Source organism: Sesamum indicum, linkage group LG4 (genome assembly GCF_000512975.1).
Source record: "Sesamum indicum cultivar Zhongzhi No. 13 linkage group LG4, S_indicum_v1.0, whole genome shotgun sequence".
Classification (NCBI taxonomy): domain Eukaryota; kingdom Viridiplantae; phylum Streptophyta; class Magnoliopsida; order Lamiales; family Pedaliaceae; genus Sesamum; species Sesamum indicum.
This window is the reverse complement of record NC_026148.1, coordinates 10,561,777-10,588,863: the sequence shown is the minus strand read 5'-3', so window position 1 is coordinate 10,588,863 and position 27,087 is coordinate 10,561,777. Positions and strand designations below refer to the sequence as shown.

At 37.2% G+C, this 27,087-nt stretch overlaps 6 protein-coding genes across 8 annotated transcripts; 4 read left to right on the top strand and 2 right to left on the bottom strand.

Moving 5' to 3' along the window:
- LOC105160555 (ATP-dependent Clp protease ATP-binding subunit CLPT1, chloroplastic) lies at nt 1-3,534 on the bottom strand. Its single transcript, XM_011077987.2, has 6 exons — nt 3,057-3,534; nt 2,939-2,974; nt 2,677-2,786; nt 2,182-2,361; nt 382-509; nt 1-295 (listed from the first exon to the last, which is right to left on the bottom strand). The coding sequence occupies exons 1-6, from the start codon at nt 3,269-3,271 to the stop codon at nt 263-265; spliced, it is 702 nt and encodes a 233-aa protein (XP_011076289.1). The 5' UTR covers nt 3,272-3,534; the 3' UTR covers nt 1-262.
- Nucleotides 5,384-9,222, top strand: LOC105160554 (protein YLS7-like). 2 transcript variants are annotated; one of them, XM_011077983.2, is made up of 4 exons: nt 5,384-5,770; nt 6,032-6,870; nt 7,629-7,903; nt 8,213-9,222. In XM_011077983.2, exons 2-4 carry the CDS (start codon nt 6,291-6,293, stop codon nt 9,017-9,019), a joined length of 1,662 nt encoding a protein of 553 aa, XP_011076285.1. In that variant the 5' UTR covers nt 5,384-5,770; nt 6,032-6,290; the 3' UTR covers nt 9,020-9,222. The 2 variants fall into 2 exon arrangements, with proteins under 2 accessions (XP_011076285.1, XP_011076287.1); XM_011077985.2 differs by having other exon boundaries at nt 6,017-6,870.
- LOC105160553 (probable pectinesterase/pectinesterase inhibitor 46) lies at nt 10,216-12,423 on the top strand. The gene is made up of 2 exons (XM_011077982.2): nt 10,216-11,304; nt 11,581-12,423. Exons 1-2 carry the CDS (start codon nt 10,263-10,265, stop codon nt 12,258-12,260), a joined length of 1,722 nt encoding a protein of 573 aa, XP_011076284.1. The 5' UTR covers nt 10,216-10,262; the 3' UTR covers nt 12,261-12,423.
- LOC105160551 (65-kDa microtubule-associated protein 3) lies at nt 12,718-17,780 on the top strand. Of its 2 annotated transcripts, XM_011077981.2 has the most exons (14): nt 12,718-12,981; nt 13,449-13,507; nt 13,701-13,787; nt 13,924-14,130; nt 14,498-14,749; nt 14,835-15,044; nt 15,133-15,288; nt 15,425-15,584; nt 15,671-15,822; nt 15,907-15,994; nt 16,108-16,181; nt 16,287-16,361; nt 16,473-16,755; nt 17,258-17,780. In XM_011077981.2, exons 3-14 carry the CDS (start codon nt 13,737-13,739, stop codon nt 17,755-17,757), a joined length of 2,208 nt encoding a protein of 735 aa, XP_011076283.1. In that variant the 5' UTR covers nt 12,718-12,981; nt 13,449-13,507; nt 13,701-13,736; the 3' UTR covers nt 17,758-17,780. The 2 variants fall into 2 exon arrangements, with proteins under 2 accessions (XP_011076283.1, XP_011076282.1); XM_011077980.2 differs by lacking the exon at nt 13,449-13,507.
- LOC105160550 (AT-hook motif nuclear-localized protein 1) lies at nt 18,908-22,958 on the top strand. The gene is made up of 5 exons (XM_011077979.2): nt 18,908-19,763; nt 21,046-21,113; nt 21,579-21,710; nt 21,938-22,099; nt 22,388-22,958. Exons 1-5 carry the CDS (start codon nt 19,415-19,417, stop codon nt 22,646-22,648), a joined length of 972 nt encoding a protein of 323 aa, XP_011076281.1. The 5' UTR covers nt 18,908-19,414; the 3' UTR covers nt 22,649-22,958.
- LOC110011906 lies at nt 24,454-25,722 on the bottom strand. The gene has a single exon (XM_020693520.1). It carries the CDS (start codon nt 25,568-25,570, stop codon nt 25,172-25,174), a length of 399 nt encoding a protein of 132 aa, XP_020549179.1. The 5' UTR covers nt 25,571-25,722; the 3' UTR covers nt 24,454-25,171.

The following is a 27,087-nucleotide window of genomic DNA, read 5'->3' as shown; positions in this document are numbered from 1 at the left end:
AGTTCAGAACCAAAGGCGAATTTAGTAACAGCGCAACAACAATGCTGAGAGTAACAGAGACTTTTAGCATTTAAACGAGTACAATCTAGTCATCTTTAAAGAATATCAAACTTCCAAAGTGTATATGGAAACAACTGAAAGGAACCTAGAGTATGAGTTTGAGCAGAAATTAGCCTCAAAGTGATGTCATTCGGGTAGGAATCCTTTCTCTTGAAGACGTAACTGAATGAGATTTCAAGATGCTCAGACCTGTTGAAGTCGATTATTTGAAGCTCAAAATTATATCTTTGTCCATCTGCACCATAGTAAACGTGCCAAGGCTAAGTTAAGTCAAAGAAATGAAGTGGTTGGGTTACATTGATAGATGTCAGAAAGCCTTACGGTTTTGGACAATTCTTTGGCCTTGTCGTTGTCAAAGCCAAGTGTAGACAATATCTTATGCCCGGCAGACTCCTTTTCCGACCAAATTCCAAGAAGCAAATGTGTGGTTGTGATTTCGCCGCTTTCACCTGCTTTTGTAACTAATTAATTAAGTATGCTACTTATCACAGAGCAAAGTTGTAGCAGAAACATGTCTCAGGGTGCATGAATTATGTTTCCAAATTCCATACTAGCAGAAGCCTCTTTGGTTGAAGTATTTTTGCAATAACAAGTGTCCTTCAGTCCATAATCAGAAACTTATTATCCAAGAAGAAGAGAAGATTCTGGGGTTTGATGATGATTTGAGTTTTGATCAGAGGCAAAACAATATCCAAACACGGCATAAGCTGTAGAATCAATAACATATATAATACTAGCACAAAGAATATAGAGCAATTAACAAAAATGCGTTCCTCAATACCCAAGCCAATGAAAAGACCCAGCAAAAGAAAAGCGAAAAGAAAGGACTACAGGTTTGCAGCAGCACCTCAATAATAGTATACAATATAGCCTAAAGGGGTCGCAACCGGTGAACATAACACAAACCAGAAAAATGTTACCTTCGAAATTATCATATCTTAACTTCTAATCAAAGAAGCAAAACTAATGCAATTCAACTAGAGAATACACTAATTTCTAACTGTTGATGACTTCTGCCTCAGTGTATTGCTTCAGGCTTTATTTTAGTATTAGTTAGGTTTTAGGTTATCCATGGGCTAAGAGCAAATAATAAGCTTACTTCTTCCATTTTCTTTACTTTTTTTCTTATTCCTACTTTCTTTCTTTCTTTTTCCCTTTTCTTATTGATGTGGTTGTTTTTCAGAAAGACAAGAAATAGGCATCCAATAATCCAAATGGCTCCTAAAATTTATAATACTCCATATAGACATGAATTGCGCGCAGCACCTTTTCACAGCCGAACACATTTAGGAGCCATAATTAATCCTCAGTTAAGAAAACATCATTTAATTATGGTAGTTGACAAAAGACACAAACCTCTCAACGCTAAAAACATAACAGAACAAGACAGGGAAACCCTATAGTTAGGCTGCAAAATCTAGTACGATGATTCAATTGTGAACCTGCATGAAATTATTTTGACAGGACTGAAACTGCATTATTTCATGAACAAGGTAGAATAAGGACATATAGTTCATTCTGCCGATCACTTTGATGATGTATTTTAAATGAAGATAATCGTACTAGCAAAAATAAAAAAATCAAACAATTACCAAATGATTAAAAAAATGAAGAGAAAATAGATCAGCAAAAAGTGTGAAACATTTAATTCACTTAAAAGTCTTCTCATTGTCTGCTTTCAAGGTCTGAAATTTTTTTTCCAGAAAATGCAGTCCAAAGCACAGGAAAGAGAAATCTTAGGGAAGAGAAGTAGATTTATTATCTACATCAGTCAGAAGACTAAGAACAATGTATATACTATTTAGTACAACTGTACAGAGTTATTGTTCACTTGAAACAAAATAGTGAAGAGAAATGAGAACTGAACATCATTGATGAACTAGTGGTTGTTGATTACCTTGGCTTAATAGCAGTTTGACTTTGCTCGAGCTAAGTTATAGATCCATGGGAACACTCAATTATAAGGACATAATGCTTTGAGCCGCAGATGAAAAGCCTCCATTGAGGAGATTAATAGGAGACACATTTTAAACAGTGGAAGTTCAAAAATCTTAGAACCTATAAATTAAAAACAATACACAGTAAACGAACCAGATGTCCACATGAAAGTACTGATAGTACCTGACTTCAGCTTCTCCTCGACTGCCCAGTTGAGAGCCCTCTGAGCTGGTTTGGTCAAGGGAGGATGCTCAGGACTGAAAAAGTACAAGTCAGATTTTCCTAGCAACTTCACAGTTTCTTCTCGGACCTTAAAAAGTGTAACACCATTTTCCCTCAAAAACTTTGCTGCCAAACTGGTCCCTGCAAGGTTAACAATCGAGCCTCATATCGTGTACCTCACACTGAAAATAAGCCCTCATTAAAAGAGCATCAACAATTATTACTTCTTTAAAATGGGCTCAAGATTAATTCCAAGCTTATACGAACTGAAACACTATTCTCTTATCCACACAATTAAGAAGATTATCTTAAATTGTTGCCCGAATTCTATTTGAAAATCAAATAAGCTAGTAACACACTATGTTCTAAAAGGGATTGAAACTTTCATAACACAAATATAAAGAACTGAACATGACCAGCAGCAGTAGGTTTATTTCATCCTATGCAAATGCATACCTTCAACCAAAATGCCCATAAGGAGAGCCTCAGTTCCGGTATTGGGATACTTGAGCTTCCGAGCCTCCAACTCAGCCATAACAAACGACTTTATCGACCTCGCCGACCATCTACAAACACCGTTAATCAATAACTCTCAAAGACAATTCACTAAACTTGTAAGAATGAACAAAATTAACAAATCCCACATATTCCCCTTCATAACATTATTACAGAAAAAAGAATAAAAAAACGAAGGGCAAGAAAAACATCCAAAACTCACTTGGGCTTCTTGTCGGAAGCAACCCCCTCAGTCGTCCTGCAAAACCGTGAACAGTATATCAACAAATCAGCTACACGGGACAAAAAATACATTTCTAGGTAAACAAACAGCAAATTACGTGGTGGGGAGACTGAAGGAGACGGTGGCTACAGTGGAACTACGTCGTCTCGAAGCAATCAGACTGAAACCAGACGGCTGAATCAATAGCTTCGTGCCCACAAAAGACTTGGATAGATTGAAACTCAAACACTGCTCAAATGGTCTTCTGCAAGATTGACTCGTGGCTGAAGAAGATGGTGTAATTGGGAACACAGACAACCCTTGAGCCGCCATTAAAGCCGATACTTCTCTTCAAAAACCAAAACTCAAATTTTTCTTTTGGGCTTGTAGGATTTTCCTCGTATTACTACAAATGGAAGTGCGAGAGGGATTTCGGGGTTCTTCGCATGGTCTTGCGCGAAGTACTGATTATGCTGAAGTCTCTTGTGAGAAAGGCAGAGCTGAGTTTGGTGGTGAGAGGCCGAGGCCGAGGCCGAGGCGGAGACCAAACCAATCCTCTATCCGCCCGAGTTTACACTAAACCGTGTTGCAGAAAACACGTTTTTGGATAAATATATTGTTTTTTAGCAGCAACTTTTATCATAATCAACCAAAAAATATATTAGTTTTATAAATTAATAAAATAACTTTACTTGTATTTGTGCTTTAACCATTATTAGTATGTGTAGCACACTCATAATTATAAATCTCTTAAAGATTAAATTTTTATTTTTTAAAAATATAAAAAAGAAACAAGAGAAGGAAGTTATAAGAAGATAAAAATATGTGAAGTTGAGAAGAATGAGAGTATCAAAAGCTCCTTTTCCAACAATAATAAAGTATGAATAATTCAAAATAAAATTTTGCATTGCGCTCGACCCAAGTTATATAAGAGGTGTTTGCAATAACTTCTATTTTTATGACAAAAATTATAAGAGATGCTAACTTTTTAGGGCGTCTCGTACTCTAAATCCACAAATGCCCTACCTTCCTCGCCTTGATGACATGCCCCAAGAACTTCTCGGGTGACAAAAGTCAATGGTGCTTTCCTTTCCCATTTACAAGAATCATCCTATAAGAATAAGAAAGCACTCGAATACGAGGTTCTCCCAACCGGCTGTCTTCGTGACAGGTCAAAGAAGTAGTAAAAGTTGTAAGTGTTCGAAAACAAAAGTTGAAAAAATTCTATTTTCAGTAAAAGTTATAAAATAAAAATACTCGTTTCAACTTGTTTTCATCATTAAATTCATAAGCGTTTAGAATAAGCATTTACAAACATCCCTATCAAACTAAGCTATTCGGAGTAGTAGAGTTTAACCTATTTAGCCATCGTGTCGATGGGCTAGAAATTTTGAAGCGCATATTTTTGTATTTATAAGGTATTTGTATTTGTGATCCGAATATAATATTAATAAACTAAATTTTATTTAGTTAATTTATATCAGCACTGGCAAAAAATAAAAGTTCCAACAAGAACTTGACTATTATGAAAGGAAATCAAAGTCCCATAAAGATTGTGAGAATTTTCTTTTTTTTAAAAAAAAAATGGTGATGAAAAATATTTCAAAAAGTAATGATATGGTAAGAGTTGGTTTGGCATAAATTATATCATTAATATTAATTGGAGAGCGAGAATCACATCATATGTAATAATCATGAAGCATGATTCTCGACATCAACATTAATAAAAAATAATTATACTGGAAATTTAGTACGCCAAAAAGTCATACCAATTACCAAATCACATTAGTCGTTCAATTTCAATAATTACCGATTATTACTTTCATTTGGTATTTGATAAATAAAAATTTTCATTATAAATATAACAAATAGTTTAAAATTAAATATTAAAAATAATAGTTACACTTTCATTATTTATATTTTATTTTCATTAAGTAAACTAATAAAAATAGTCTCATATAAATTCATATGTAAAAAATATAGGGAAAAATGCAAGCAACCCCCTTGTGATATCGCAAATGAGCAAATTACCCCCTTGTGAAAAAATAAATACCGATTTACCTCCCTATATTTTTTAAAATACAACAATTTACCCCCCTATGATTTTTAAAATAAAGCAATCTACCTCCCTATATAAGGAGGTAAATTGCTTCATTTTAAAAAGTATAGAGAGGTAAATTGCTATATTTTTTTTCATAAGGGGTAATGTGCTCAACTCTAATATCACAGGGGGATAAATTGCTATTCACCCAAAAAATATATATGTAAACCGACAAATAATTTTTCGATATTGTTCGGTACAAATATTATAAATCGACAAATAGTATAAAAAATAAAATAATATAAAAAAACGATACAATTTGGTAAATGACACTTAAAATCAAAGTCGAACAAAATACTAAAGCAAAAATTTTCAGTTTGATTCAATCGTTTTACTGAATTATGAGCACTCTTAATCAAGAAAAACGCTGATGGAATCAAGAAAAACTCTTAATCAGTATATGCGTTCACCCTGAGCATTATATAGCGGACCCAAAAATCTGTGCAGTCATTTGGAAGAAGTGACCAAAAGTCTGTCAGTTTTAGTAATATAGCGTTGATTATTTTTGTCGACAGATCATTTTCTCTCCAGATCCAAAACACTCTTTAATCATTAGTTTATCCCCATGATGATTCCTCTACTCCCCACCGCGTCGAGCTTCCTCACCCACTGGAATATCGCATCAGTTTATTGTGTTCAATCATCAATTTTGCTAATTGAGAGGGAGTTGCAAGACTTTTAAGGCTGCATTTCAGTTTGCGCGACGTTGGGTTTTTTTTTTCCGCTTTTAGGTAAGAGTTTTGGAGATTGTATCTGTGGATTTACTTGTCTTATTGTGGAATTCGGGGGTGATTTTGAGAAGTTGATATGAATGTGGATGTGGGTTTTAAAAATGTCGGTTTCAAATATGTTTTTTTCAACCGAGCACTAGTATGAAGTCCTTGACTTCTGGTGCTGCTGTATTTTGCGGTGTGTTTGATGGTGTCAATTGTCGTCTGATGCGATTTTTATGCGTTGCTCATTGATTTATTCTGTAGATTTGTTCTGTGCAGCTTATGTGCTTGTCTTGATTGGGGTTGACGGTGTTGAATCATAGTTCGTGATGATTGGTGTTGTATGCATATGGAATTGGTAGGAGTAAGTTCGTCTTTGGGATTAGCTTCTATGAATGCATATGCTTACGATTATTGGAACACGAAGGACATCTGCTCCGCGTATGCAGAATGTTGTGAGACAGAGTTTTGTGTAGGTCTTGAAACCTGATTTCTATGTTGGACGCTATAGAGGGAATTTAACTTGAATAAGAGAGCCATGACTCCTGTTTCGACTAAAGAATGGCCTAAAACTGCCTATCCGAAGACCCTTTTATATATTGTTGCCTTATTTGGGGGGCTTGCCGTATTCTTACTGCTTGCTTCAACCCTCTTGGTCTCACAACCCATTGGTGATTCAGAATCCTCCATCAGTTATTCAGTTTCTGACTCAAGTCGCATTGACATTGCCAATCCATTTCTAGGCAGAGAGAAATCAAATTCAACGTTTTTGGAAGGTCATATAAATGAAGTTATGTCTCAGTATGATGGTACTAAATATGCTGAATCTGGTAAAGGTTATGGCGAGGGAAGTGTGGTTGAAAAGAACGGGTCTGCCGAACCTCAGGATAAGAGTGGAACATCATATTCAGGACAAGCAGAATACGAGAAGTTGAAGGACCATCTTCCACATTCTAATGTAACACAAGAAGAGAACGGCAATAGAATTTCTTCACATAATACTGCATTTGAGGGGAATACATCAGTCTCCTCCAATGATGTGCCAATAGAATTAACAAATACTCTGGAGTCTTCCTCTGCTACCACCAACCTGAGTCAAGCAAACGTCGTTGATTCAGGTACTATCTCGTTGTTATTGAAATGTTTAGGGGTGCCTCTAATTTTCGTATCCTGCTATATCTTTCTGATACTTTTTTCTTTACCCTGTCCCCTCTTAAACAATTTTCCCTGTGTTGATGTTTTCTTATCTATAATCACTTTTCCATAGTTGCAATATATTATACTTCTAAGCTTCAAATGCATTTTTCCATTTTTTGGTTCCTACTCACCAGGTGCCCACGTGTTTTGCTTGGGGGGATTGGAAGCCCTTATGTTTTGTAGGCTGCTTGTTTACATCTTTATCGTGATAGTTGATCCTTTTCCTGGATACATCCATTGAATATATGCAATACATGTATTAGAGGTGAAATAGTTGTGGAAGAATTTGAAGCTTTATTCACTTATTTGTATTTTATCTTTTCCTGCACATTGACTTTCAAGCTTATTTTCCTGCTCACATGTTGGATAGTGTTGTATTCATTATTCCCTTCTGTGGCCAGCTTAATAACTTGTTGCAACTATCTGTGCCTTTTTGGCTTGCAAAATGGAAGTCAGCTTTTCTTTTGTAATCTTGTGAACTCAAGTTTTCAATGCATGAATTGAGATTATACCAACAGTCATAATAGCAGTCGAGTGTAGTAATGTGCATATATTTTCTGCATTGGATATTAGTAAAGAGGTAACTGTTTGATAGGTTGACTGCTGTCATTTTTTCAAAATTTTATATACTCAAAATAATGATTCTTGGCTCATAGTAAGTTGCCTTATTATGTTCCAGAATGTGATCTTTACCATGGAAAATGGATTTATGACTCAACTGGACCATTGTACCCGCATGACTCCTGCCCCGTGCTCACTCAGATGCAGAACTGTCAGGCGAATGGAAGACCAGACAAGGATTACGAGAATTGGAGATGGAAACCATCCCAGTGTGACCTCCCTAGATTTGATGCTAAGAAGTTCTTGGAGCTAATGCGAGGAAAAACATTAGCTTTTATTGGTGATTCAGTTGCAAGAAATCAGATGGAATCATTGTTGTGTATTCTGTGGCAGGTAGGAGAAAGGCCTTTTTTCACATCAAAATTGATGCCATATTCAGTAAACATAGTTCTTTCCTTCTTTCGAGTACACTAGTCCTGGTCTCCTTTCATTCATTTCTGGATCTAATAGGTTAGCTTCTGAGTTACTGGTGATAATATGAACAACTCAATCTATATTTAATCTCAAATCTTATCAATATTGACGTGGTCAATTCACATAAACGGTGATCAGTAGCTTGCTCGGTGGCTTCTTGTGACATTCTAATATCCCTACCTTATTGACATCAACTAAGATTAACCTGTCATTCTTGCAAACTCTCAGGTTGAGGTACCCAAAAACAGAGGTAATCGAAGAATGCAACGTTACTATTTCAGATCTACGTCGACAATGATTGTTCGCATATGGTCCTCCTGGCTTGTTCATCAAATCTCCGAACCATTTGACTTTGCTCCTGCTGGTGTGGCTAAGCTCCACCTTGATGCCCCTGATGAGGGCTTCATGGAATATATCACAGGTTTTGACGTGATTGTCCTCTCTTCTGGCCACTGGTTCGCCAAGCAGTCGGTATACATATTGAACAATGAGATTGTAGGAGGACAATTGTGGTGGCCAGACAATTCAAGAAAGAAGAAGATTGACAGCGTTCAGGCTTTTGGAGTTTCTGTAGAGACAATTCTTACTGCCATCGGCACACATCCAAATTACACTGGTCTTACCATCGTTCGCAGCTTTTCACCAGATCATTATGAGGGTGGTGCATGGAACACTGGAGGATCATGCACTGGAAAGGTAAGGCCTGCCTCGGAAGGTGAATTAGTTGAAAATAGGTTTACCAAGATAATGCATGAGAAACAGGTGAAGGGATTTCATCGTGCAATTACTAAAAAAACAAACAAATCAAAAATGAAATTGATGGATATCACAGAAGCCTTTTCATATCGCCACGACGGGCATCCAGGTCCTTATCGAAGTCCTGATCCTAATAAGATTACTAAGAGAGGCCCAGATGGTCGGCCCCCACCACAGGATTGCTTGCACTGGTGCATGCCAGGTCCAGTTGATACATGGAATGAGCTGATACTTGAAATTATAAGAAGAGAATTCCATGACAGGCAGAACACGTCTTGAGTGTTACTGAAGATTGTTTTAGCTAAAGATAACTCCGTTCTCTGGGTAGATATTTATCCCTTTTTCCTTGACGAATACTTTGAATTTAGAGAAGATACTGTAACTTATGGCCAAAACAAGGCCCAGCGAGTGCTCTTGTACCACTAATTGTAAACGTATTCTTTTGCTCAAATCTAACAGCTACCGGCATTCATTTTTCTTCATCTTCTCTGTTTATTTGGTATTCAGACCTTAATTTATCTGGTTGTAATGGCTGTATATGATATCATCTGATTTCTCTGTCATTGCAAAAGAATGGTATTAGGGCTGTGCCCTGATGTTGTGCTCTGGTAGTTTAATACCTTGGTTCTTGATAATGTTGTGCAGCTTGTGCTGAAAAATGCATCAGCTGTTGAATTCTAGTTGCATTATTGGGTTTTCATTCTTTCCTTTTTCCTTTTTCTTTTTCTACCTGGTCCTGTTACCTACATTGATCAGCTGATCCTCACAGCAGTACTGCTACTTGGTGTCTTGGGCTCAAACCAATTAGTCAAATAGACTTGTTCTTCAGACATTCCTGCGAGATGTAGAGAGAGAGAGAGTTGAAGAGAGGCTCCTGAGGTCAGCAACTCATTTGGGAAATTTTTACTCAAAATTGTCATATAATTGATCAACTCCTGATATATTCCATTTGGGCTGAAATTTTCCCCTCATCATGAGTCATTTACCAAGAAAACAATTATATCTGAAAGATTTTAATCCAAAAAGAATTTAATTATTCAAAACTAATCCTACAACAAATATATCGATTTTGTTGTCTGATACGATCTAACCTGAGGAGTTAAATCTCATAGAAAACGATATTACACTCGCAATTACATTTGGAATTTACAACTGTTGGGTTGGTATTTATTTATCGAAGTGGAAAAACATGTAGATGAACACACGATACCTTAAACACAACTTTAATAATGTCAAACCAAACTGGCATTACATAGTCAACCAAACCAGCCATTGACTTGCCATTTTCGTTTATTACATAACATCATTGTACTTCATAATATAACATGAGCAGCACTTCGAGTTTTGTCTGCCCCAAATTCCCAACATGGTGCCTCGCACGTAAGTCCGCGTTTGGCAAATACAAAATTGCATCTCGTGCACAAAAACCACCAACCATATATACTTATCCATTCCACCATCTTCAAACAGCCCACCACACCTCATTTTCCAGCCACAACCAAGAAGCCGAAGTGGAACAACAATGTCCACCCTCAATCCCTACGGCAAGCTTGATGAGGCCGAGCAACAACGCCTCGCTGCACGCAGAAGAACGCGCAGAAGAATTGTAATTATCGGCCTGTCGTCCGTCGTTCTTGTTGCCATTGTAGTTGCAACTGTGTTCGGCGTTTCTGAGAGCAAAGACAACAAATCCGGAGACAAAACCACGTCGTCGTCAGCTTCCTCAACGATCAGAGCTGTTTGCAACGTGACATTGTATCCGGATTCATGCTACAATAGCCTGGCTCCCTTGGCGAAATCTGGAAACTTTAAGCCTCAAGACTTGTACAAATTATCAGTTCAAGTAGCCATTGACGAACTCTCAATGGCCTCCAAGAATTTCGTCGAACACGGGGTGAAGAAGCTCAACATCACAGACCAAAAAACACTTGCGGCCATAGACAGCTGCCAAGAACTCTTCTCTCTCGCACTGGACCACCTCAACAATTCGTTATCCATAAAGACCACGAACTTGTTCGAGGCGCTTGATGATCTGACAACTTGGTTGAGTTCCGCGGGAACATATCAACAAACATGCATCGATGAACTGGAAAGTGTTAGTGGAGTATTGACTACTTTCGCGAATGAGAATTTCAAGAACTCGACTGCGTACACCAGCAACAGTCTAGCCATTCTGAGTTCATTCGAGGAGTCTATTGGAGCACTGGGCGCCGTAGGGAGGCGGCGGTTGATGAGTCTTGGGGGAGGAGATGCGCCGGAGTGGGTGTCGTTCAAGGACAGAAGGCTGCTGCAGACGCCGAGTTCGAGGATAAAGGCGGATGCGGTGGTGGCGAAAGATGGGAGTGGGAAGTATAAGACGATTAAGGCTGCTCTCAAGGCTGTCCCTGAGAAAAGCAAGAAGAGATTCGTTATATACGTGAAGAAGGGTGTCTATGTTGAGAATGTTAGAGTTGAGAAGACGAAATGGAATGTGATGATGGTTGGTGACGGGAAGGATGCAACCATTGTTTCTGGCAGCCTCAACTTTGTCGATGGAACTCCCACCTTTAAGACTGCTACATTTGGTAAGTTTTTTCAAAATCTTTGAATTTGATCGTTCCAATTAAACCAATTACAAAAAAAATATAATGTTTTGGTATTCTTATTGAATGATAGACAATCATGTCAAAAACATATCTATTTATTATATAATTAGTTCAAATTCAAATAAATTCGATTTGAATTAGAATTTCTCGAATTCAAATTAAAAAGGCATTAATACCTCGTTTTAGGACACAAATTGATAAACATCCACATCTCAATTGATTATAATAGTTTTTTGCTCTTTTGTGTGAAAATAGCGGTGGCTGGCCAAGGATTCATAGCCCGAGACATGGGATTCCGCAATACAGCCGGCCCAGCCAAACACCAAGCCGTTGCTCTAATGTCGACCGCTGATCATTCAGTCTTCTATCGGTGCACCATGGATGCGTATCAAGACACGCTCTATGCCCACTCCAACCGTCAGTTCTACCGCGAGTGCAACATTTACGGGACAGTAGACTTCATTTTTGGAAACTCAGCTGTCGTCTTCCAGAACTGCAACATTTTACCCAAGAAACCCATGTTGGGCCAGCAAAACACCATCACGGCCCAAGGGAAGATCGACCCAAACCAAAACACAGGGATCTCGATCCAGAATTGCACCATTGGGCCAGCGGCCAATCTCTCCGGAGTCCAGACTTTCTTGGGCCGGCCTTGGAAGAATTACTCCACCACCGTTTTCTTTCATAGTCAAATGGGTAGTTTGATTAACCCAAACGGCTGGCTTCCGTGGGTTGGAACGTCTGCCCCCAATACGATCTTTTATGCTGAGTTTCAAAATTCGGGCCCCGGGTCCGTGACCAAGAATCGGGTCAAATGGAAGGGCTTAAAGCTCAATCTCAGTGCGACCCAAGTTAAGAAGTTCACAATTGGGCCGTTCATCAATGGCGATAAATGGATTCCGGCAACGGGTGTTAGCTACAAATCGGGCCTTTGACATCAAGTCCGGTTTTTTTTTTAAATAAACAAAATATAATTTTCTAATTGTATGATTTATATCATATGTTTTTTTTTCTTTTTTTGGATTTATTTTTATACTTTTTTCCTATAATTCATTATTTGTACTTTTATCGATGGATTTAAACCAAAATGGAATCCAATATTACATGCTATTGTTTTGACGAGATAATAATATATTCTATACTCAAAGAAAAATTGATTTTTTTTTATTACAATGACATGGGAGTGTTGATTACTTTTGTATGTAGCCCGCAGAAAACATCATTGGGCCCCAAAGGAAAGCCCAAATTGTTAAACCTCCAAAAGCCCATAGTTGTCAACCCGCCTGTCATTTACGTTTTCTTTCAGCCGGTAAAGTCAACCGACAATATTAAATTCCTCTCTCTCTCTCTCTCTCTCGGCTCACTTTGAAATTTCAAATTTCTGCTTTGCCCATCACTCTCTCTCTCTCTCTCTCTCTCTCTCTCTCTCTCATGATTGAAAAAATAAAACCCTTATCATTTTTCTCTTAGCATTCAACGGTCGAATTTTTCGAAATCTCTCTGGTTCTCCCTGTTTTCTCTCTCTAGCTTTCACTCTTCAGACCCAGAACTTGGGAATCCCTTTTTTCTTCTCAAATTCAAGCCCTAGAGGTCTGCCACTCTGCTTCTGAGTTTTGGTTAGGCAAGAAAGAGTTTGATTTGGGTTTTAATTTTCAGGTGCTTTCTTGGATCTACGTTTAATTTCTCTTTTCTTCTTATGTTGTTTCGTTGCTGAAGCATGAAAGAATTGAGAAATTTTATACATTTTGTAAGATTCAAATTGTTTTGCTTTAATAGGATGAAAATGGATTTTGAATTTGATGAAGATTATGAGCAGAGATTTGATTCTCAGTGGAGTTAGTTTGAACGGAGCTAGGCCAGTACATTTGGATCGAGTATATTAGTCAAATCCTGCAAGGGTTTGTTTATAGTGTATGAATTTGGGGATTCTTGGGTTATATTATTGTTCTTTTTTTTTTACCAGTATGCAGATTATACCGCTCCCACTTTGGATTGGAAAACACAAGTTTAAGATAAATTTGTTTATTCTCTTTTCTTTTAGTTATCGTTTGTTCGGGCAAGGGTGGTTGACAGGCATTGAAATTTGTTTGTTGATTATAATAACAGTGCTCGTATATGTACAGACATCACACTTGACTTGAAGATTTTCTGAGTGAAGTTTTTGAAGATCATACTATATATGGTCAGATTGCTGACTATTTTTGAGGAATGGTGCTTTTTCTTTTGTGTAGTGGTGTTGGACTTGTTTTTTCCCTTTTCTTTTTATATTGTGTTAGTTGGCGTTGAAGTTGGTCAGAGTTTAGAATGTGATGGGGATATAATATGATATCATAGTGCTTGTGAGTTCTGATTTGATAGCTCGCTTCTATCTGCAGGTATAGTTAACTTAAAACGCAACAGGTCAAAGCAATATGCCTTCGCAAATGGAAACAACATGTGGATCTCTTTTACATGAACTGCAGGTAGAGAAACTTTGGGTTCTAAAGCTGCTTATGATTGTGTTCATTTCCCGCTGCCTTCCCGGTTCTTTCCTTTCCACGTGTATCATTGTTGGTATTTGTATCCCATCTTCATTCATTTCTGTTCTTAAATTATCAGATAATATGGGATGAGGTTGGGGAATCTGATGCTGAAAGGGACAGAATGTTGCTTGAACTGGAACAAGAATGCATGGAGGTTTACAGAAGAAAAGTAGATCAGGCTAACAAGTGTAGAGCTCAGCTGAGGCAGGCAATTGCTGATGCTGAGGCTGAGCTTGCTGCCATCTGCTCTGCAATGGGGGAGCGGCCAGTACACATTAGGCAGGTCAGGACTAAAGATCAGCATGTCCTGGTCTATAGAATCTTTACTTTCTGATTATATTCGAAACGGTGCTCTGATGCTCATATCTTGCCAACTCAACATCTTAGAATATAATTTATTCGGTGTTCACTATTAAATTTTGTTAAAGACATTTAAAGCTTCTAATGATTTCAAAGGCCTATTGGCATGAAAGCATATTACCAGTTCTGACAAAGTGTTCAGTTTTGGAACTACTAAAACTCTTAAGACTGACGGGAATCAAATATGATTGGATAAATCAGCTGCAAAAAAAAAACTATAAAAGTAAAACAAAGGATGAAAAGTTTGTTCTGCTCTATTTTTGACATTATGGCTGTCTTTCCTTGTGTAGTCTGATCAAAGCACTGGAAGCTTGAAGGCTGAACTCAGAGCCATCCTTCCGGAGATAGAGGAGATGCGGAAGAGGAAGTCTGATAGGAAAAATCAATTTATAGAGGTGTTAGAGGAGATACAGAGGATTAAGAATGAAATCTACTGGTCAGGAGGGTATGTTTCTAATAACATAGCAGTAGATGAAACTGATTTGTCTCTCAGAAAGCTTGATGAATTGCACAGAGAACTGCAGGCGCTTCAAAAAGAAAAGGTTACTTGTGAAACTATCATCTCTTCTAAATATTTTTCTTATAATTCTCCTCTGATATGTTTCCCTGAATGTTCATCGGATGCAGAGTGAACGTTTGAAGCAGGTTTTGGAGCACCTGAATTATCTGTACTCATGCTGCTCTGTACTCGGGTTGGATTTTAAGCAAACTGTCTGTGGGATTCACCCAAGCTTAGGGGAATCTGACGGTTCAAAAAGCATTAGCAATGATACCATAGAACAATTGGGCATTGCCATACAAAAACTGCGAGAGGTGAAAGTTCAGAGAATGCAGCAGGTATATCATGTTTCAGTAGGCCTTGTTTACTTCTGAGTTATTTTCATTTTAGTTAGACAGATTTTATTGACTTCTACATTTTGGTCAGTTACAAGATCTTGCAACTTCATTACTGGAGCTCTGGAACTTGATGGACACACCAATTGAAGAGCAACAGACGTTTCAGAAAGTTACATGTAATATAGCTGCCTCAGAAGAGGAGATAACAGAGCCTGGCATGCTTTCTGCTGACTTCATTAATTATGTGAGTCAGAGGATTGGTTTGATGTGCATATGCTCTAGTACAAATATCCGTCGTGTTGCACCTTGCTTTTCTATGAGTTAAAGTTCCAAACATATAGAGTTGGTTATGATGGATACATCTATCATTTATCTGTCAGGTTAAAGCTGAAGTTTCACGATTGGAGGAGTTGAAAGCAAGCAAAATGAAAGAGCTTGTTCTGAAGAAGAAGGCAGAGCTAGAAGATATTTGTAGGAAGACACATCTGATTCCAGAATCAGATAGTGCAATTGACTTAGCTGTAGATGCTGTTGAATCTGGTATTTAATTATGAATGTGAAAGATAATGATTTTTCTTTCCTTAGAATTTTCTAAATCTCACTTTTCCTTTTCTGATTAATGAAAGGAGCTGTTGACGCATCGTTTGTGCTTGAACAAATTGAGCTTCAAATATCTAGAGTTAAAGAGGAGGCTCTTAGCAGGAAAGAAATCCTTGAAAAGGTGGAGAAGTGGATGACTGCATGCCAGGAAGAGAGCTGGCTTGAGGAGTACAACAGGGTTGGACTCTTCTACATTTTGCCATTGGTTATGTCTTGAATTACAAACACGCAAATGCTAAAAGTTGCTTTCCTTTCTTTGTAGGATGACAATCGCTATAATGCTGGGAGAGGTGCTCATCTCACTCTGAAACGTGCTGAAAAAGCTCGTGCATTAGTCAACAAACTTCCGGGTATGGTTTATTTTTTTGTGTGGGAAGTGCTCTTTCTGCTTCAGGCTTAGTGGGTAGAGTTTGAAGCATATGCGCGTATTTAATTGTTTCAATGGTTTTTTTGGCTGAAATAGCAATGGTAGATACATTGACTTCAAAGACCACAACATGGGAAAAAGAGAAAGGAGTTGATTTCACTTATGATGGTGTAAGTGTTACTCCATTAACATGTACAAATATTATTGATGCAATCTTTTCTCTTCCTATATTAAACTTTACATCTGGTTTCCGTCTGCTATATGCCTGTGTCTAGGTCCGTCTGCTTTCCATGCTTGAAGACTATCTGGTTTTACGGCAAGAGAAGGAACTAGAGCGCAAACGGCAGAGGGTAACGACCTCTTCTATCTACGATTTCATGCTAGACATGAACTTGTGACCTGCTCTTGTATCTGACTCTTAGTGTTGTATCTGTGTATGATTTTGTTTAATTTAACATCAGGACCAGAAGAAACTTCAGGAACAGTTACTAACTGAGCAAGAGGCTCTTTATGGTTCAAAGCCAAGCCCTATGAAGAATCAGAGTGCAAAGAAAGGGCGTAGATTATCATGTGGTGGTGGTCCAAACAATAGAAGACTTTCTCTTGGTGGACCTATGCTACAGACTCCTAAAGCTGACATGCCTCCTTTGGCAAAAGCTACTCCTAATACGCGCAATGCCAAAAAAACTGAACGTATTAATCAGGACTGTCTTAGGGATGATGGATTTGCAGCTCTCTCTTCTGGTAATTATTTCCAACATTTTTCAAATACAAATGGTAATTTGCTTTGATGTAGTCTCCTTCAGATTCACAATGTTGAGACATTTAAGCTACCTAAGCTTGCCATAGGTAAGGATCGTGTCAACCGTTTCAAAAAATTAATAGCGAAGAGTCTTGCTTAACGGACTGCAGATTTGTAGGGAAGAAAAGCATATGTTGTAAATGGTTTTTGTTTTCATGTTGTTTCTGGATATAGCTGGTATTCCTTCTATATAGTTTATTTAGTTAAAAATGAATGTTTAAGAAAGAATATCTTAGCTCAAGGATTATCCCTCTAATACTCCTGTTGGAAGTCTCTTCTATTGAGTCGGAAACTGTAAATTGGAAACAAGGTTGCGTAAACATATGGCGTCCTTTATGGAGGCATGAAGGGCATCATTCAGAAACTGTTTTTGCTTGTGATTAACTAGGTCAGGTAGCTAGTTGATGTTTCCTCTTATTCCGTTTTTCATTTCTTGATTTTCAGGGAGGAGAGGTTTGGACTTAGCTGGTCTTCCTATAAACCAGCATTCTCTCAATTTACAAAATGCTCGAGAAATAGAGTCGCCCATCATACGAAAGCCGTTCTCTCCCATTTCTTCCACAGATTCGTCAAAGTCCAGTGCAACAAATATTCTTGAAGCCCTGAACAGAAAGCACAACGATATGTTGCCAAAGGCGATTACAAGCGACAGCACACCATTCAGCACACCTTCCAAGACTATGGCCGATGTTGAAAATAGAACGCCTCAAGCAATGGCAATTCCTGTACCTTCAACACCATCAACAGTATCCATCCCAATGCAGATGGCCATAACACCGGCTCCAGCGCAAATGTCCATAACACCAGCTCCAATTCAGAAGGCCCTCTTACCAGCTCATACTGCACTCAAATCAGTTGACGAGGAGATCGAATACTCATTTGAGGAAAAGAGAGCTGGATTTGTGTTGCCCAGATCACATCCAATCAATGTGATGCAAGTTTAGCAAGTTCTGATGTTGATCGAATACTCATTTGAGGAAAAGAGAGCTGGATTTATGAAGCCATTCTGTATTCATTTATATCTTTGATATTGTGATGATAAGTGAGTTCTATTCTCTCCCTCTTGTGTACATAGTCTACGAACAGCGAAACGTGGACTTACTGGATGTTAAATTGGTCAATTGCAGAACTCAAGTAGACTCGTTCTGCTCTTGCCATTTAGACCAAGCTGTAACTTGTGTCCTGAGTACTTTCTGATCAATTAACGTTTGATTTCTGAAATAGTCTTGTGCTATAACAGTGTCAAAGGTTTCCAAGTTTTTCTAGTACTTGACTTCCCATGAGGATGTTTGTGGATTTGCATTTGACTGGGTATCGTGATTCTTGAGTCCAGATCCTAATGGTTGCAAATAGGAACCAGTGGCTAACGCAAGTTGGCTTAGTTGATAAAAACAGATCCTTTTACCAAGAATGTTGAAAAATTGGACGAATGCATGTCCTAACTCGTGACAATGAACAAAGTTAAAACCACCCAATTTCTTTTGTACTGAGAGAAAAAATAATCTAGATGACATCAAAATAAAAAAATGTGTAGAGTATCAAGAAATTCAAAAAGCCCTCAATTGAATACTTTGAACAACCTTAAATTTATTTTTCCTTCATATTTTAGGTTGTTTCTTTTACGTTTTCCAGGAAATGACTTTGCTTCAGTTTTGGTCTTCCTCAAAGCACCCTTTTCAGCTTGTGCATTTATTTGTTTGAATATTAATTGAAGTCCCACACACAGAGACACAGTGGCATTAACAGTAAATTATCCATAAGTTGAAGGGTATCTCTTCCTAAATTAATGGTCAACTTTTATTTACCTAAAAAGACAAAGAACAGGTCAGAGGTTGAAATTTTTGGGATGGCTCCAACGTTAACTTTACAGCTTTATATATATAATCAAAATAAAATCTGCCATTTTTAAATTAAAAAAATTTATCTTTTTCCCCAAATTTCCCTTATTTTATATTCCAATTCATTAACTTTGCCAATTTTTTTAAAACCCATTTATTAAATTTCCAAGACGGACCTGAAACCATTTTCTCAACCGTAATTAATACTTTGAATTTTGCAATTTAAATATTGCTCCTCACCTAATTAATTTTTTCTAATATTTTTTTAATTAATTCCTATTTATTTCGTAATTTTTCTCCCAACTTTATTTCCATTCCTCTACTTTTTCCTGCAAAAACCCTAATTTTACAACCCGAAAATACCAGGAAATTTGAATTTTCCGGTTCAACTCTGTAGCAGTGTAGCTCTGTTTTTTGCTCTGCAATGGCAGTGATTATGCCATGATAAGTTGAGGGAGTCCGGAAAAATATATTCTTGCTGCTGTTGTACTCTGTTGATCTTTGAAAATAGAATCTCAATTCTTTGATTTTTGGATTTACAGAGTTTCTGAAGTAGGTTTTCTTTGTATTGTGCCTTGTATTGCTGTTAAATACTCCACCTTTATTAGAACTTCCTTGTTGTAAGGTGGTTATTCAGTTGCTCAGAGTGCCTGAGCTGAAAAAGATTTGAGCTTTACTAGTTCAGTGAGTTTAGGGTTTTGTTTTAGAGTCCTTTTGTAAGGGTTTAAGGATTTTTTGAGGTATCTGTTTGTTTAGTATATGAATGGAGGAAAAGGAAGGGTTAAATGGTTCTGGGGTCACAGTTAAAGGTGATGAAGCCCCTCAGAGCTACAGGGTGGAGCCAAGAGTTGAAAATTCCGGCCAGTTTGGTGGATCAACTGCTCCTCCCACACAGGCGGCGCCGGTAAGCGTTGCTCCGCCGTCATCGGAGGTGAAGAAGAAGAGGGGAAGGCCAAGAAAGTATGGAGCGGATGGAACTATTGTGGCATTGTCGCCTATGCCGATATCGGCTTCGATTCCCTTCACGGGTGATTATTCAGCTTGGAAGCAGAGTTCGGGCCGGCCCGTTGACTCTTTCAAGAAGAAACATAAGTTGGAATTTGGAAGCCCAGGTATTGTTCTTGTGTCTGACAAGTTCTTGTTTTTTACTGGAGAAAATGCTTTTATATTGAGAGAGCTTATTATATAGACAAGGAAGTCAGATGCTGTTTGCTGCTAATTTCTGTGGAAGTTTGATGTTATTGTCTTTTATAGTTGGATTCCAAGTGTTGACAAACTAGATCTACTGATCTGCTCTTTTTCTTGCATGGGCTGCTGTTTGCTTTGTGTTTATGGGTCAACTTGAAATAACATATTTTAAGTATCCAATTTGGAATTGGGACCCTTGTCAGGAAGCCCTTCAGGGTTTGGATTGTGTTAGGCTGATGCTCTGAGCAAATGGGACTGAGAAATTGTGGAGAATCAAAGTGCTGTTCTTTTAGCTGATGTGACAAGTCACAGGATCTGTCTTTTACTCAATAATTGCAGTATGCATAAATGACAGAAAGAATAAAGAACTTTGATGAATAATGATGAGGAGATGATGTAACGTGTGTGGATCTAACCCAAGACACAGGCGGACTATATGCCATTTTTGAATAGATAGGATTAGTACCGGAGCTGAAGAATTCTGACTATATAGCATATCTTGACATGCTTTATCCCTTAATCTATATATAGTTTCATGCTTATTTCTTTTCTACGACCTGGGTGGACTTCAAAATGAGCTGATGATACCATTTTTTGGAAGTTGGAACTTAACTCTAATGCTGCGAGTTTTCAGCTTATTTTCTATAAATTTCAACTTGGAATATCTATTTTCTTGTAAACCAGTGATATTTACCAACAGTCACCATAATTATGCATTTTTTCTCGTTCTTGAATGGAGAATTTATATATTACCATGTCTGGCTAGAATTTTGGGATCCAGATGTCAAGGGAAGTAATGTTTGGGCCTTACCTTGGTTACTGGTGATCAGTGCAGAAATTTATCATCTTGACTACTGTCAGTGTTGAGCTATAAAGATAACAACATGATCCATGGTATATGTTAAACTTATATTAAACAAATTGCATGAATGATATTATTTACATATATAATGGAACTAATAATTTCGGTATGCTAATTTTCACTGGTTGAATGTATATTTATTTAATGTTGACTTCCTGGGTATAACTCGAGTTTCAAGGAATTAACTGGATTCCCCAAAACTCTGCTGATAAATATAAAAGGAAATCCACTTATTTTTTCTGCCAACATGTATATGCGGAAGGGATTACTCATCCTTTGCACAGATCTGCCCCTGGGAACTTCTGTGTTTTGTATAAAACTTCTTGGCCTTAAACGTTTTGTAGGGCGAACAATGTCAACACCTGGCGGTGGAAGCTTTACGCCCCACATGATAACTGTTAATGCTGGCGAGGTACATCTAATTATAAGTAGTATGTTCATTTTGTTTTTCATTTGAATTACTGTAATATTGTGCTTTCATGCACAACTTGTGCTAAACTTATCTAAATTGTGCCAGTTTGATGAAATCTTGCATGCTTATGGAAATATGATACATGAAGTAATAATAACTGATGGCATCCTTCGGATGAATTAAAAGAAGTTAATTGGATTTTAAAGGACAATGAATACTGAAATTTGACTCTACTACATCAGCCGAAACTGAGGAATGAACTAATAGTATTTTATATACGAGTGTGTGTTTTCTTATTGACTGTTTTAGTGTTTGGTTAATACTTTGATGTTCCTACTTAAAAGCATAAAAGATGAGTTTAATATGTGGCTGTACACTACATTTAAGGAGATTACAGTTACCGTGTTTCAGTTTCTTATTCTGTTTAGACTCAATGGCTAATTCTAGTTTTCCCTTTTGTGTCAGGATATCATGATGAAGATAATATCTTTCTCTCAGCAAGGATCTAGAGCCATTTGCATTCTAGCTGCAAATGGTGCTATCTCAAATGTTACACTGCGTCAACCTAATTCTTCTGGTGGTACTCTAACCTATGAGGTAAGAGCTTTTAAGCAGTGCTGAATCAGTATAAGTAATTTTTTTTAAAACTTGATAATAGTTTTTTTATGCGATGCAAATTTTTCTTCTAATAGAACTTTTAGAGGTCTCAGTTGTGCATTTGAAGATGGCTACGATGATTCCCTTTGCTTGCATACTTGTCACTTGTTAGAATCTTCTACTAAAGGAACACTTCATTCTGAATTATAGTCATGGGTTTTCTGCAGGGTCGTTTTGAAATCCTTTCGCTCACGGGATCATTTATGCCTAGTGATAATGGAGTGACAAAAAGCAGATCTGGTGGGATGAGCGTCTCCCTGGCAGGCCCTGATGGCCGTGTCTTGGGGGGAGGACTAGCTGGCATGCTTGTCGCAGCTGGGCCTGTTCAGGTTAGTGAACTTCTAAAATCAATATATTACCAGAGGATCAGTAATGTTCTATTTACCTGTTCGTGGCCCTCTAAGGTGGCAATTAGAAAAGAATATGGATTAGATATACATGTCAAAACTAGTCTTGCTATTCACCACCGTGTGAGGATATTGTAAGACAATTCTGGCCAATGCATTCACATTGCCCAATAAAATTGGCATATGCATTCACATCTTCAAGGCATTGAACGCATCCTTTTACTGATATTCCTGGATGGAAGTTATATTCTGAATCTTTATATTTAACAGGTTGTGATCGGCAGCTTTCTTCCGGGAGTCCAGCAGGAGCAAAAGCCTAAGAAACCAAAATATGAACAGACAATATCATTTGCTCCCGCCCCTGCTAATCCTATTTCTGAAGAAAGATATGAAGCAGCCTACAATGGACCAAAGCCAAATTTTACGACATCTGTAAACTCCATGCATGGTTCGAAGATCTCAGATCCCGAAAATAATGTTTCATTGCCAGGAGAAGATTCTAGAGAGCGGAACCATGAAATAACATGCTGATTGGATTTTTGTATCCTTATGTTGTGTCTTAGCTGGTTTTATCTGCCGTAGAAATTTTAGGCTCACTTCTTCTGACCCCTTTTACAAAGAGATGACTGGATGTTATCGCAGAACAAAGTTGAGCATGATTTCTCTGTTTGACCCCAAGCTTACGTTCTTCTTGTTTAGGCACTAGGGTAGGAGTTTATGCTGGTAGAATCACCCTATTTTCCTCATCGATTCTCTGTTGTGTGTAACTTGATGTTGTATTTCGAAATGTATCAAACTCGACTTATTATTACTATTATTATTTTTAGTTGTAGTTGAACAACTTGAATTTTCCGGAGCATCATCGATTCAGTTTTTTATGAGCTACACTTCGATGATTGTTCACTGAGAAAGCAGTTACATATCCAGGACCCTTGACACAAATAGACGCGTCACAAGTTCCATATAGATTACTTCTCAATACAATTTCTTTCAAATTCATTAAAATTTCATGGACCGATTCTTGAATACCCGTTATAGTAGAATATTCATGGGGGACGTTCTCAGATTTTACACGTGTGATACATGTTCCTTCTATTTCCTCTAGCTCCCGAAAAAGACATTATATGAACTGGATTAAAGGGGTCAGTCATCCTAAAATTAGGATTCATTTCTTGTCGCAAATATTCACTTGTGGCATACCATATTTCAATGGATTGGCGTAATTTTTCTACCGCGTGTACATTCCCATAATGATGGTGTTTTTCCAAAATCAAACTTTGTTGTTCAGCATCTTGAACTAGCCATCGGATTTGCACAAAATCCATTTTTTTTTTCATTCAACTGCTACAAGATCAACAATTCCATAAGCTTTGGCTTCTGTTGCTGACATAAAAACGTCTCTTTCCATGTCTTCAGATACAACCCATAATGGTTTGCCCGTCCTTTCTACATAAACCCTTGTGAGGGTTTCGCGTATTTTCAGCAGTTCTTCCGCTTCCAGGATAAATTCTCCCGCTTGCGCCTCATAAAAAGAACTAGCAGGTTGATGGATCATTACCCTGATGATAGAAAGGTTCTCTATCTGGTGTGATGAAACGAACAGAAAAGAAAGATAAAGAATAATAGGAAAAAAGATAGAATTGAACAACCGTACGGGCATCATTTTTTGTGCATTGCATACGGCTGTCTCACATTTCATTCTAATCTCCAATATTAAATGAATAATGTCTCAATTAGATCTCTAAATGAATCAACAGAACCCCTCTTCATTTTAGGTCTAAATTCTTCAATGCGAAAATGTACCAACCCTTTTCTATCCTGGAGATTTTTAATCTTTTCTTGGAATGCAAAAGGCTAATGAAAAGCCATTTCTGCTCAACATGTATGGCCATAATTGCCAATATATCATACTGAGCTACAAAAGCACGCGTGCTTAGTTTTTGTACTTATAAACTCTTGGAGCATTTCCGACAGCTAAAGCTTTATTCCAAGTGTTGTACATTCGTCTTTGTGGTCCTGAAAACTTCTGTGCACACCATAAACTAATAGCCTACTTTCAACTACGATTTCTGTAACTCGCTTTTAGTCATCTTTCTCTCTGCATATGCTCACTTGTAGCTCAATTTGCATATGTGTGATATATACACACCTTACCAAACATTTGGAGAAGCCCTTTGGACAAAACTTCGAATTTTGAATGATTTACGTATGAAAATGGAAATTTTTACAGTTGAGGTATGTATTCGTGTATATTTTGCAAGCATGTTTCTTGGAACCATACTCGGATACTTTGTCTAATGATAAACAGCAAAAATACAATGTGCATTTTTTTGAAGAAATCGACAAAACTGTAATCAAAATCTATGTCCAGCTCCTGCAAATTGTCCTAATATACCTACGGTTGACTCACAAGTATTAACAACTGCCATTATGTTCATCGCAAAGACCAGGAAAATCAACCATCTGTCAGAAAACCAAATTTTTGGTTTTACCAAAATGTTGAATGTGATATCCTGATATCAGATCATTGTAAGTGAGTTTTTTTCTGTCTTTGGTGTCCTGTCCAGGAATCTTGTTGTCTGCTGATGCAAGTGGATAACTCCTCTCTAAATCAGTGACTTTATACTGTCAGATAATGTATTCAGTATCCCTCAACAACATGCAAGAAAGGCTGACCTGGAGAAACAAATAAACAATTGGAAGACAGTCTTTCAGAGATTAAATTGTACAATGCATCAAAATATGCCCTTTTGCCTTTTCCTTCAGCTGCTTTATTCTCATCCATGTGGGCAAAAATCCCAGAATTAATTCAAGAAAATGTAGATATCCATGAATCAGCATCTCCACGCAGCGCACTGATTGATTGGATACCAGCATTTTACTCACAAACATGAGTGTAATTTTTCTGGTAAAAGCAAGACTCTTATCGTCCATTAGTTATGGATTACGACATTCTGAATTCTCGCGTTTCTTGACTCAAAAATTGCAGACATACACATGACTGAAAAATTACAGTAATCATATACAGTACTCGTTTTGCTCCAAATTGAGTTGTCATTGTCCTAAAGAATATGTTTTCTGCTTTTCAGCCCTCCAACCTTTGTTAACCTTCTCAATGAAATCTTCAACTCTTTTCCTCAACTCATCATCATCAACGTCTTCTTGTTCTTGATCCGAGGTTTCTTCTTCGTTGTCCACCATGTCTATGCTCACAGATGACACTTTCTCCTCCTCTTTCTCCATCAAAGCATCAGTGTGAGAAGAAACTGTGCTTTTCTTGAAACAGCCATCATTACCAATGGTGGGAAGAGCATTAGGCTTCCCATCTTCAAACTGTGAGCTCGGTTTCGAGCTGCCGACAAGCAGAATGGCAATGATCAGATTGCAGAAACAGAACACAGCAAGGGAATTCGAAGCGGCCATGCCGATCAACTCAATCGTCGAGTCCAGCATTTTCTTGTGCAGGAATCAATATTTTGTGGCGAAGTAGAGAAAAACAAGAAGATAATTTGTTCTGTTTGTTGGCACAATGAGAATGGATTAGGCCCTTATAAAGGCTTTGCTTTGAAGGAAGAGTGTTGAGGAAGCTGCTTTTCTAGCACAGGTTAAGTGAGGTGTGGTGTGAAAGCTACCATAGTAATATGGATTAGTTTAATCCAAAGTGGATTAATTAAAGTAATATGTGATTATTGATTCTTTTTTTTAATAGATTAATCAAAGTCTTTGCAGCAACCCGAGATGCCCACATGGCCAACTTCTCAATTTCTGGTGTAGATTTTAGGCTCTGATCTCATGAAAAATTTGATCTTGGGAAACTTCAGACAGTTCCCAGAATTTGTGTTGTTCCACAGAGATACAAGGTTGTTAGTGTGCGCTATAATTTTCACTTGTCTGTGAAGTCTCCACTGATGGATTAAAGGTGTTGAAAGTTAACCACCTAACTAGTTAGTCAACTGTAATTTTCTTTAGGTAAGATAAACTTTGCCCCCTGAACTTTAGGATAAAAATTTAATTTTGGGGGTAAGTATTACAATTATTAGTTTAAGGAGGTAAATATTATATGATGAATAGTTAGGGGGGCAAAGTGTATTTTACCATTTCCTTTAGGGGGTGTATGCGATCGGGTTCAATTGACTTTTAGAAAGAAATTTAACATAATCCTATAAATGTAGATTGTCATAAAGATAAATAGGAGTTACTGTAAGTTTGTAATTTCATCATCTCAACTAAAAAAGAATTAGATGGAATGAAGTTGATTGACATAAGTTTTTGTTTTTAGCATGTAAATTGGATTTGAGATAAAAATGAATTGATGACGGTTGATGTGATGCGTAAAAAGTGTTAGGTCAAAAAAAATAATAATTATAAGGGACAAAATGCATAAAACTCCCCTATGTTTTAAAAAGTCTGCAAAAAGCACCTCCTTGTTTTCAGAATAGGCTAAAACCCCCCTCATATTTTGTTTTAGTCAGCAAAAAACCCCATTCTATTAGCAACTAACGGGAAGTGGAGAAGACGCGCGTCTGCTACGTTTGGTAGTCTTTTTCTGCGATTTAGGTTGATATTTAATGATTTTTTGGACCAAAATACCCCCTCTATGGGTTTATATAACACACAAAGTGATTTTTTGCTTGTTTTGTGTATTCTTTTTGTCATTTCTCACCTTAAAAAATAAATTAAATTTTGGCATATTAAATTTAAATTGAAATATTAAATTAAATTATATTTAAATTCAAATAATTTTGTAATTGTTAATTATTAAATCTAACTATTATTTTTAATTAATTAAAATATATATTTAATTACAATAATTATTATTAATTAGCCAAAATATTTAATTATTATAATTATCTAAAATATTCTTAATTTACTAAAATATATTTTAAATAATATAATTAAAATTAATTAAAAAATTAAAAAAAAAAAAAAAGAAAGAAAATCTGGTATTTCGCCCACTTTCGCCGGAAACT

What these genes read in the sequence shown, in the direction of transcription:
- LOC105160555 (XM_011077987.2), bottom strand. Translation starts at nt 3,271, where the DNA reads ATGGCGGCTCAAGGGTTGTCTGTGTTCCCAATTACACCATCTTCTTCA. An exon ending in TCCTTCAGTCTCCCCACCAC is followed by an intron (nt 2,975 to 3,056) that starts GTAATTTGCTGT and finishes ACGGTTTTGCAG; the next exon opens with GACGACTGAGGGGGTTGCTT. An exon ending in TATGGGCATTTTGGTTGAAG is followed by an intron (nt 2,362 to 2,676) that starts GTATGCATTTGC and finishes TTAACCTTGCAG; the next exon opens with GGACCAGTTTGGCAGCAAAG.
- LOC105160554 (XM_011077983.2), top strand. Translation starts at nt 6,291, where the DNA reads ATGACTCCTGTTTCGACTAAAGAATGGCCTAAAACTGCCTATCCGAAG. An exon ending in AGCAAACGTCGTTGATTCAG is followed by an intron (nt 6,871 to 7,628) that starts GTACTATCTCGT and finishes ATTATGTTCCAG; the next exon opens with AATGTGATCTTTACCATGGA. An exon ending in TGTTGTGTATTCTGTGGCAG is followed by an intron (nt 7,904 to 8,212) that starts GTAGGAGAAAGG and finishes GCAAACTCTCAG; the next exon opens with GTTGAGGTACCCAAAAACAG.
- LOC105160553 (XM_011077982.2), top strand. Translation starts at nt 10,263, where the DNA reads ATGTCCACCCTCAATCCCTACGGCAAGCTTGATGAGGCCGAGCAACAA. An exon ending in CTTTAAGACTGCTACATTTG is followed by an intron (nt 11,305 to 11,580) that starts GTAAGTTTTTTC and finishes GTGTGAAAATAG; the next exon opens with CGGTGGCTGGCCAAGGATTC.
- LOC105160551 (XM_011077980.2), top strand. Translation starts at nt 13,737, where the DNA reads ATGCCTTCGCAAATGGAAACAACATGTGGATCTCTTTTACATGAACTG. An exon ending in AGGCGCTTCAAAAAGAAAAG is followed by an intron (nt 14,750 to 14,834) that starts GTTACTTGTGAA and finishes CATCGGATGCAG; the next exon opens with AGTGAACGTTTGAAGCAGGT. An exon ending in AAGTTCAGAGAATGCAGCAG is followed by an intron (nt 15,045 to 15,132) that starts GTATATCATGTT and finishes CATTTTGGTCAG; the next exon opens with TTACAAGATCTTGCAACTTC.
- LOC105160550 (XM_011077979.2), top strand. Translation starts at nt 19,415, where the DNA reads ATGGAGGAAAAGGAAGGGTTAAATGGTTCTGGGGTCACAGTTAAAGGT. An exon ending in GTTGGAATTTGGAAGCCCAG is followed by an intron (nt 19,764 to 21,045) that starts GTATTGTTCTTG and finishes AACGTTTTGTAG; the next exon opens with GGCGAACAATGTCAACACCT. An exon ending in GTGGTACTCTAACCTATGAG is followed by an intron (nt 21,711 to 21,937) that starts GTAAGAGCTTTT and finishes GGTTTTCTGCAG; the next exon opens with GGTCGTTTTGAAATCCTTTC.
- LOC110011906 (XM_020693520.1), bottom strand. Translation starts at nt 25,570, where the DNA reads ATGCTGGACTCGACGATTGAGTTGATCGGCATGGCCGCTTCGAATTCC.